Source organism: Argopecten irradians, chromosome 7, assembly GCF_041381155.1.
Source record: "Argopecten irradians isolate NY chromosome 7, Ai_NY, whole genome shotgun sequence".
Taxonomy (NCBI): Eukaryota; Metazoa; Mollusca; class Bivalvia; order Pectinida; family Pectinidae; genus Argopecten; species Argopecten irradians.
The window spans coordinates 4,126,539-4,137,661 of NC_091140.1; the positions used below are offsets into that span (position 1 = coordinate 4,126,539).

Here is an 11,123-nt window from a genome sequence, read left to right on the forward strand (position 1 = left end):
TTCAATTACAGATGAAATTGGATTGTAATGACACGTCGTATATCCTCAATTGGTAAGTGCCACGTCATGATCAAGTTAGTAATTCGTCTTCATAAGTGAAAATTCCCTACATAAAAACAAGATGAATATTTTGATTGACAGGGCGTTCCTGGTGATGGCAGTATAACCAATAAGTCTGACCTGGTCAGTATACTGACCAGTATCATATTCACGGTCAGTGTCGGACACGCCGCGGCCAACTTTGCCCAGTACGACGAGTACGGATTTCCTCCTAACTACCCAATGACGATGGAGAGCCTGCCACCAGTTGACAAGGTAAGATAACATAGAGGGCGTGCCGACTGTTGACAAGGTAAGATAACATAGAGGGCATGCCGACTGTTGACAAGGTAACATAACATAGAGTACGTGCCACCAGTTGACAAGGTAACATAACATAGAGGGCGTGCCACCAGTTGTCAAGGTAACATATAACGTATAAGGCTTGCCACCAGTTGTCAAGGTAACATAACATAGAGGGCGTGCTGCCTGTTGACAAGGTAACATAACATAGAGGGCGTGCTGACTGTTGACAGAGTATCATAACATAGAGGGCGTGCCGCCTGTTGACAAAGTAACATAACATAGAGGACGTGCCGCCTGTTGACAAGGTATCATAACATAGAGGACGTGCCGCCTGTTGACAAAGTAACATAACATAGAGGACGTGCTGCTTGTTGACAAGGTAACATAACATAGAGGACGTGCTGACTATTGACAAAGTAATATAACATAGAGGACGTGCCACCTGGTGACAATGTAACATAACATAGAGGACGTGCCACCTGTTGACAAGGTAACATAACATAGAGGACGTGCCACCTGTTGACAAAGTAACATAACATAGAGGGCGTGCCACCTGTTGACAAGGTAACATAACATAGAGGGCGTGCCACCTGTTGACAAGGTAACATAAAATAGAGGGCGTGCTGCTTGTTGACAAGGTAACATAACATAGAGGACGTACTGCCTGTTAACAAGGTAACATAACATAGAGGGTGTGCTGCTTGTTGACAAGGTAACATAACATAGAGGGCGTGCTGCCTGTTGACAAGGTAACATAACATAGAGGGCGTGCTGCCTGTTGGCAAGGTAACATCACATAGAGGGCATGCTGCTTGTTGACAAGATAACATAACATAGAGTACGTGCCACCAGTTGACAAAGTAAAATAATATAGAGGGCGTGCTGCATGTTGGCAAGGTAACATAACATAGAGGGCGTGCTGCTTGTTGACAAGGTAACATAACATAGAGGACGTGCTACTTGTTGACAAGGTAACATAAAATAGAGGGCGTGCTGGCTGTTGACAAGGTAACATAACATAGAGGGCGTGCTGACTGTTGACAAGGTAAAATGACATAGAGGGCGTGCTGCCTGTTGACAAGGTAACATAACATAGAGGGCGTGCTGCCTGTTGACAAGGTAACATAACATAGAGGGCGTGCTGCCTGTTGGCAAGGTAACATAACATAGAGGGCGTGCTGCTTGTTGACTAGGTAACATAACATAGAGGACGTGCTGCTTGTTGACAAGGTAACATAACATAGAGGACGTGCCACCTGTTGACAATGTAACATAACATAGATGGCGTGCCACCTGTTGACAAGGTAACATAAAATAGAGGGCGTGCTGCTTGTTGACAAGGTAACATAACATAGAGGACGTGCTGCCTGTTAGCAAGGTAACATAACATAGAGGACGTACTGCCTGTTAACAAGGTAACATAACATAGAGGGCGTGCTGCTTGTTGACAAGGTAACATAACATAGAGGTCGTGCTGCCTGTTGACAAGGTAACATAACATAGAGGGCGTGCTGCTTGTTGACAAGGTAACATAACATAGAGGGCGTGCTGCCTGTTGGCAAGGTAACATCACATAGAGGGCGTGCTGCTTGTTGACAAGATAACATAACATAGAGTACGTGCCACCAGTTGACAAAGTAACATAATATAGAGGGCGTGCTGCATGTTGGCAAGGTAACATAACATAGAGGGCGTGCTACTTGTTGACAAGGTAACATAACATAGAGGACGTGCTACTTGTTGACAAGGTAACATAACATAGAGGGCGTGCTGGCTGTTGACAAGGTAACATAACATAGAGGGCGTGCTGCCTGTTGACAAGGTAACATGACATAGAGGGCGTGCTGCCTGTTGACAAGGTAACATAACATAGAGGGCGTGCTGCTTATTGACAAGATAACATAACATAGAGTACGCGCCACCAGTTGACAAAGTAACATAATATAGAGGGCGTGCTGCATGTTGGCAAGGTAACATAACATAGAGCGCGTGCTGCTTGTTGACAAGGTAACATAACATAGAGGACGTGCTACTTGTTGACAAGGTAACATAACATAGAGGACATGCTGACTATTGACAAAGTAACATAACAGGGAGAACGTGCCACCTGTTGACAATGTAACATAACATAGAGGACGTGCCACCTGTTGACAAGGTAACATAACACAGAGGAAGTGCCACCTGTTGACAAGGTAACATAAGATAGAGGGCGTGCCGCCTGTTGACAAAGTAACATAACATAGAGGGCGTGCCACCTGTTGACAAGGTAACATAACATAGAGGGGGTGCTGCTTGTTGACAAGGTAACACAAAATAGAGGGCGAGCTGCTTGTTGACAACGTAACATAAAATTGAGGACGTGCTGACTGTTGACAAAGTAACATAACATAGAGGGTGTGCTGCCTGTTGACAAGGTAACATAACATAGAGAGCGTGCCGCCTGTTGACAAGGTAACATAACATAGAGGGCGTGCTGCATGTTAACAAGGTAACATAACATAGAGGACGCGCTGCCTGTTGACAAGATAACATATCATAGAGGGCGTGCTGCCTGTTGGCAAGGTAACATAACAAAGAGGGCGTGCTACTTGTTGACAATGTAACATAACATAGAGTACGTGCCACCAGTTGACAAAGTAACATAATATAGAGGGCGTGCTGCCTGTTGGCAAGGTAACATAACATAGAGGACGTGCTGCCTGTTGGCAAGGTAACATAACATAGAGGGCGTGCTGCCTGTTGACAAGGTAACATAACATAGAGGGCGTGATGACTGTTGACAAGGTAACATAATATAGAGGACGTGCTGCCTGTTGGCAAGGTAACATTACATAGAGGACGTGCTGCCTGTTAACAAGGTAACATAACATAGACGGCGTGCTGCCTGTTGGCAAGGTAACATAATATAGAGGGCGTGCTGCTTGTTGACAAGGTAACATAACATAGAGGGCGTGCTGCCTGTTGGCAAGGTAACATCACATAGAGGGCGTGCTGCTTGTTGACAAGATAACATAACATAAAGTACGTGCCACCAGTTGACAAAGTAACATAATATAGAGGGCGTGCTGCATGTTGGCAAGGTAACATAACATAGAGGGCATGCTGCTTGTTGACAAGGTAACATAACATAGAGGACGTGCTATTTGTTGACAAGGTAACATAACATAGAGGACATGCTGACTATTGACAAAGTAACATAACATAGAGGACGTGCCGCCAGTTGACAAGGTAACATAACATAGAGGACGTGCCACCTGTTGTCAATGTAACATAACATAGAGGACGTGCCACCTGTTGACAAGGTAACATAACACAGAGGACGTGCCACCTGTTGACAAGGTAACATAAGATAGAGGGCGTGCCGCCTGTTGATAAAGTAACATAACATAGAGGGCGTGCCACCTGTTGACAAGGTAACATAATATAGAGGGGGTGCTGCTTGTTGACAAGGTAACACAAAATAGAGGGCGAGCTGCTTGTTGACAAGGTAACATAACATTGAGGACGTGCTGACTGTTGACAAAGTAACATAACATAGAGGGCGTGCTGCCTGTTGACAAGGTAACATAACATAGAGGGCGTGCCGCCTGTTGACAAGGTAACATAACATAGAGGGCGTGCTGCCTGTTAACAAGGTAACATAACATAGAGGGCGTGCCGCCTGTTGACAAGGTAACATAACATAGAGGGCGTGATGACTGTTGACAAGATAACATATCATAGAGGGCGTGCTGCCTGTTGCAAGGTAACATAACATAGAGGACGTGCTGCCTGTTAACAAGGTAACATAACATAGAGGGCGTGCTGCCTGTTGGCAAGGTAACATAATATAGAGGGCGTGCTGCCTGTTGACAAGGTAACATAACATAGAGGGCGTGCTGCCTGTTAGCAAGGTAACATAACATAGAGGGCGTGCTGCCTGTTGGCAAGGTAACATAACATAGAGGGCGTGATGACTGTTGACAAGGTAACATAACATAGAGGACGTGCTGCTTGTTGACTAGGTAACATAACATAGAGGACGTGCTGCCTGTTGACAAGGTAACATAACATAGAGGGCGTGCTGCCTGTTGACAACATACATAACATAGAGGGCGTGCTGCTTGTTGACTAGGTAACATAACATAGAGGACGTGCTGCTTGTTGACAAGGTAACATAACATAGAGGACGTGCTGCTTGTTGACAAAGTAACATAACATAGAGGACGTGCCGCCTGTTGACAAAGTAACATAACATAGAGGACGTGCTGCCTGTTGACAAGGTAACATAAGATAGAGGACGTGCCACCTGTTGACAATGTAACATAACATAGATGGCGTGCCGCCTGTTGACAATGTAACATAGCATAGATGGCGTGCCGCCTGTTGACAAGGTAACATAACATAGAGGACGTGCCGCCTGTTGACAAGGTAACATAACATAGAGGACGTGCCGCCAGTTGACAAGGTAACATAACATAGAGGACGTGTCGCCTGTTGACAAAGTAACATAACATAGAGGACGTGCCACCTGTTGACAATGTAACATAATATAGAGGACGTGCCACCTGTTGACAATGTAACATAGCATAGATGGCGTGCCGCCTGTTGACAATGTAACATAGCATAGATGGCGTGCCGCCTGTTGACAAGGTAACATAACATAGAGGGCGTGCCGACTGTTGACAAGGTAACATAACATAGAGGACGTGCCGACTGTTGACAAGGTAACATAACATAGAGGACGTGCTGCCTGTTGACAAAGTAACATAACATAGAGGACGTGCCGCCTGTTGACAATGTAACATAGCATAGAGGACGTGTTGCCTGTTGACAAGGTAACATAACATAGAGGACGTGCCACCTGTTGACAATTTAACATAACATAGATGGCGTGCCGCCTGTTGACAAGGTAACATAGCATAGATGGCGTGCCGCCTGTTGACAATGTAACATAGCATAGATGGCGTGCCGCCTGTTGACAAGGTAACATAACATAGAGGGCGTGCCGCCTGTTGACAAAGTAACATAACATAGAGGACGTGCCGCCTGTTGACAAGGTAACATAACATAGAGGACGTGCTGCCTGTTGACAAAGTAACATAACATAGAGGACGTGCCGCCTGTTGACAATGTAACATAGCATAGAGGACGTGTTGCCTGTTGACAAGGTAACATAACATAGAGGACGTGCCGCCTGTTGACAATGTAACATAGCAGAGATGGCGTGCCGCCTGTTGACAATGTAACATAGCATAGATGGCGTGCCGCCTGTTGACAATGTAACATAATATAGAGGGCGTGCCGCCTGTTGACAAGGTAACATAACATAGAGGACGTGCCGCCATTTGACAAGGTAACATAACATAGAGGGCGTGCTGACTGTTGACAGAGTATAATAACATAGAGGGCGTGCCGCCTGTTGACAAGGTAACATAACATAGAGGACGTGCCGCCTGTTGACAAAGTAACATAACATAGAGGACGTGCCGCCTGTTGACAAGGTAACATAACATAGAGGACGTGCTGCCTGTTGACAAGGTAACATAACATAGAGGACGTGCCGCCTGTTGACAAGGTAACATAACATAGAGGACGTGCTGCCTGTTGACAAAGTAACATAACATAGAGGACGTGCTGCCTGTTGACAAGGTAACATAACATAGAGGACGTGCCGCCTGTTGACAAAGTAACATAACATAGAGGACGTGTTGCCTGTTGACAAAGTAACATAACATAGAGGACGTGCTGCCTGTTGACAAGGTAACATAACATAGAGGACGTGCTGCCTGTTGACAAAGTAACATAACATAGAGGACGTGCCGCCTGTTGACAAGGTAACATAACATAGAGGGCGTGCCACCTGTTGACAAGGTAACATAACATAGAGGGCGTGCCGCCTGTTGACAAGGTAACATAACATAGAGGGCGTGCCGACTGTTGACAAAGTAACATAGCATAGAGGACGTGCCGACTGTTGACAAGGTAACATAACATAGACGGCGTGCGACCTGTTGACAAGGTAACATAACATAGAGGGCGTGCCGCCTGTTGACAAGGTAACATAACATAGAGGGCGTGCCGCCTGTTGACAAGGTAACATAACATAGAGGACGTGCCGCCTGTTGACAAGGTAACATAACATAGAGGGCGTGCCGCCTGTTGACAAGGTAACATAACATAGAGGGCGTGCCGCCTGTTGACAAGGTAACATAACATAGAGGACGTGCCGCCTGTTGACAAAGTAACATAACATAGAGGACGTGCCGCCTGTTGACAAGGTAACATAACATAGAGGACGTGCCGCCTGTTGACAAGGTAACATAACATAGAGGGCGTGCCGCCTGTTGACAAGGTAACATAACATAGATGGCGTGCCGCCTGTTGACAATGTAACATAGCATAGAGGGCTTGGACAAGGTAACATATATACAGAGAGTGTATCACCTGTTGAAATGATACTTAAATACAGGTGACATACCCCTTAATGACATAATGGGCGTGTCCTGCCTATTTATAAGGTAGATAAGATTTAGAGGGAGTGTCTCCTGTTGTCATGGTAACATAAATTCAGTGGTCGTGCCACCTTGTATAAGGTTTAGAAAGAGAAGTGAATTTTTGACGACCAAATCAACTGACATTCAAGTGAATATTTATAAAAGGTATTCTTAATCAATTTTGTGCTTTTTATAATAAGATCATTCTTCAATTCAACGGGAGACCAATATGCTGGTATCTATTTATAGAATTCTTTACTGGAAGAAGCAATCGTAGCCGCCTTGCCAGATAAAACCACATCCCTCGATGTGATGGCGCTGGCGAAAATTCTCAGTGGCATGGGAACGAACAAACTTGGTGATTTCGAAGTGAAATATGTGTATGATCCCAGGGCAGAGGTCGTGGTAAAAGTGTAAGTATATGACGGAAGTGAATTATCTATTAAATCAAGTTAATGATGAAATAAAGACACACTCGAGACTAGTCCGTGTTATTAGGGAGGAAAGTCTGATGATATAGGCAGGATTAGCGGACTAATTCGAGACGTCGATGTAACAAAGCTGTAAATCAGATCCAAATACATAACCGTAATCACCGGAACTACAATTTAATATTTGTGTATGTGTAATATTGTGTTGAGAGATATTTCGTCCAGTGAATAGATGGCTTTCGTATATTTTAGTTTTGTTTAAATAACATATAATAAGGTATTATAGATTACAGTGTATTAACATACAATACATCGTGCCTCATTTTATTCCATATTATATTTTGCAGATTTCGGAAGGAGCTTGAAACTCTTAGCAAGAGGATGGAATCCCTAGAAAAAATTAGAAAGGTTTCGTACCCCTGGCTAAATCCGAATTTTATCCCAAACTCTATCAGTATATGATCGAGTGCGTCAGAAATATTCCCCGTTGTAAAAAAAGTACCAAAAAAAGCACCGTATTGAATATTTGTTTTATTTAAGTTCAGATGTAATAAGCAGAACAAATAATACGTTCCATTTAAAAACATGTTACAGTAAGGTTTACATTAAAGGGACAATTCAGTCTAAGGGAACATTACAATTTGAACATATATCGGAAAAGACAGTTCAAATGGAAATTAGACCAGTCGCTTTTACTATGATATGCCTGAAAAGCCCATGGTTGTCACGTGTGTGTAGATGTTCAAACTCGCTCGCTGTCCGCCATTACACATTGTGGTCGAACTTCTTGTATGCCGGACCCTGTCCCTTGCTCGTAGAGTAATGCAACTTTTGTCTAGAACTGCTCAGGTGAATTGTCTTGCCTAAAAACCATTTTATCACCTTCTCAGTGGTTATGTAGTTTATTTGTTTAACGTGCGTGCCTTTGGCTCGGGTATGGGTACAGCGTCCATATTGTACCTGCTTGATCGTATTGAGCAACGATTTGATATTTCAACGATATTAATTAAAATACTAAACAATGACGTGGAATTTGTCAATACATTTATGCCATATTTTGCTTCTTGGTTATGTAAAAGAATAGGCCTGAGTAAATTGTCCCTTTAAACACTAATATCCAGTGGTGACAGGAATTTGTCATTATAATAATGATACCGTCTCTCCTGAACATTGTCGGTTATAATCAAAGGGTGGATCTGCTTTATCTTAACTAAAAATTAGAACATTTTAAAATTCTTTCACAACACAAGAATTTCTGAATTAACTAGAATTTGAAATTGTGTAATACTCCCCTTATAGTCATTTCCGAAATCAATGAATTGAGGGACTGTGTGTGTTTGTGAATAAAAATGAGTCATTGAGTTCATTGCGCATATAAACTAAGACCTGTTAAATATTCAAGGATAAAATATTGATCACACAAGCAAACACTATCTACGTTGTAACTGTTAGGTTTCTTGATTAAAACAAAAGGAGAGAAATGAAAACATGATGGACCTTTTCAGTTTTTACTTAATATATGAATATTTGGTGAGATTGAGTCTAGATTCCTATCAGTGGTTGGCTAATGCTTTATACATGAACATATGACCTGTGTCTGTTGGGCTAATAGAAATCACCAAATAAACATATTTAGAAACATGTCACTATTGATTTGGGAAACACATTAAAGGGGAAAATGATTTAAGAGTTACAATCAATAAGTATAATGATACTATTTTTCCACAATATGGAGTTACCTCTCTTTACCTTCATAAACTTCACCACGTATATATGTTTCATGTTAATTTTGTTTGTTTTTTTCCACCTGTAGAAGAAGCGGACTAACACAGTCTATGCCTGATGTCCAATCTTATTGACAATTAACAGGTTTTTTTGCAATAAAATATTTGGGAATTGCTATTCAAAAGGAGGTTTTATTTTTTTTTTGCTTCTTTGACCAATGTCACAGCATTAGTTGATGGCTGATATGAATACAGTTATCCAGCTCCAGAAGACAGTTCTAACCGAGGAAATTACAAGTGGCTTTTGTAACCTTACCAGTCCTTTTCTCCGTTGCTCTAACCTCTATGTCTGTCCCACCAAAGCTTAATTCTAGCATTACAGTTGCATCAAGTCCAGTTTGTCTAGGAGATAACTCGAATCCAACGAAACCTAGACACACGCACGACTTATCATGCACATACTGCGGATCGCTCTCTTCCGAGGCATATAAGTCAATCCATGCCTGGGTCTGCTGGTCTTCGACTGGGTAGTAGTCTTTGCCATTCTGGAACTGTCCATACTTCACCACGTCTCCTTTAGAGACATATTTATCAAAAGCATCATCCACGTAGCTGCGTCCTCCATGCTCTCGTCTAAGCTTAGGGTCATCTCTTCCTTCTCTGAATGGCCTTTGGTGTCCTATACCATAGGTATATTTACACACACGAGAACTGATTGCATCTAGTTCAAATCCATACATCACGGCGCCCTGTAATATCCCTAGACTAGGGTTATCAGGTATGATTATTTTACAGCTGTTCTCGAATGCATCTTTGATCGCCCTCTGCATCAAAGGAGACTCCGCATAGCCTCCCACAACAAGGATAGTCCCTACATCACGTAACTGCGGTGTCTGTTTCAACAATGTGCGGACTTGATCAACAGTCTTGGTAACAGATTCCGTGAAAAAAGACTCAAACAAAGATGTATCTATTTTCAATTTATCCCCTTTAAATTCTAATCTGTTCTTAAATGACTGATTGATGCGTTCCCCCAAACTGCATCCTGATAGATTTTTGCATTCAAAATTAAGAGTTGGTGGAATACGAAGAGTGATCTTCGATAAGTTATTGCCTGGTTTGTAAGCACATTTCTTCTTCTCAAACTCATCGACAAGTTCTTGCCAGTCCTTTGGATGATGTTTGCTGTAGTTCCGCTAAGGCATCCTGGCCACACAATTGCTGTAGTAAACGTGTGAACGCCTCATTGACCGTCAGGCCACCCCAATGCCCCCTGTTGGCTCTACGATTTCCTTGAGATGGCCATCCTCCAACACCTCGTGAGCCGTGATATCGATTGTGCCTCCTAAATTGTTAATTCACCAAATTATAAAATATGCAGTTGTGAATACAAGATCGCTTGTGGAAAATTATCAAAAGTAAAGCACGATAGTTCATGTAACGAACAATAACAAACAAGTTATTAAACACTTTAAAAGTCCAAACAAATCATAAAAAGCAATGGCTATAAGAAAAGTATAAAATGAACGACATGTCTACAAAACTGAATGAAATAATAACTCTATTTTTATCTATTTATAAGACAAAAAAGACATTGGCGAATTATCAAAATAGCAAATGTCAATAAATTAAAAACTTCTTTACCTCCAAGATCCATGATGAGATATTTGTCGCCGGCTTTGAAGCTTGGTATAGTTGGTCCCCTACCAGCGGTCCTCCCACCACTATAAGATATCTTCAGCTTTCTACAATATATGGAAGCTGCCTCCGGCTCCAAGGCTAAAGTCAACTGATTATCTTCTATCCCAGCCTAAAACCAAAGGGAAATTATCCCATCTGAAGATCGACATGAGATCGAAATAAGATGTTTAACTGCCACATGTGGAAGAAAAACACCTTGCATCAATTTAATTCCTATCGTATTTTTTACTTTGTACTGTAAGTATGTACAATTTTCAAATCACAATATTAGAATAGCATCAGTCCGTACAAACCTTAAAACAAACAGTCTTTACCCTTTCCGAAAACCAGCATCGGGGGCAAGGAGTGCGTTAGTCGAACTTTAAGTAATCAGAATTGACATTACTTGGGTAGGAAGGGGTACGTAGAGATGCTATCAACATAATATAACATCAGAAACATCAAAG

General features: G+C 42.4%; 1 protein-coding gene and 1 pseudogene across 3 annotated transcripts; one reads left to right on the top strand and one right to left on the bottom strand.

Annotated features, from left to right (window-relative positions):
• Positions 1-41: 41 nt before the first annotated feature.
• LOC138327326 (polyunsaturated fatty acid lipoxygenase ALOX12-like) lies at positions 42-8,929 on the top strand. 3 transcript variants are annotated; one of them, XM_069273340.1, is made up of 3 exons: positions 42-315; positions 7,071-7,234; positions 7,600-8,929. In XM_069273340.1, the coding sequence occupies exons 1-3, from the start codon at positions 283-285 to the stop codon at positions 7,712-7,714; spliced, it is 312 nt and encodes a 103-aa protein (XP_069129441.1). In that variant the 5' UTR covers positions 42-282; the 3' UTR covers positions 7,715-8,929. The 3 variants fall into 3 exon arrangements, 1 of the variants encoding a protein (XP_069129441.1); XR_011209031.1 differs by lacking the exon at positions 42-315 and adding an exon at positions 4,978-5,014; XR_011209032.1 differs by lacking the exon at positions 42-315 and adding an exon at positions 6,271-6,309.
• A 223-nt stretch (positions 8,930-9,152) lies between these two features.
• Positions 9,153-11,123, bottom strand: part of LOC138327324 (heat shock 70 kDa protein 12A-like) — a 117,785-nt pseudogene continuing 115,814 nt past the window's right edge.

Excerpts from the sequence above, each read along its gene's own strand:
- LOC138327326 (XM_069273340.1), top strand. The coding sequence starts at position 283 with ATGACGATGGAGAGCCTGCCACCAGTTGACAAG. Across the intron at positions 316-7,070 it reads GCCTGCCACCAGTTGACAAG|AATTCTTTACTGGAAGAAGC; the intron begins GTAAGATAACAT and ends ATCTATTTATAG. Across the intron at positions 7,235-7,599 it reads GCAGAGGTCGTGGTAAAAGT|ATTTCGGAAGGAGCTTGAAA; the intron begins GTAAGTATATGA and ends TATATTTTGCAG.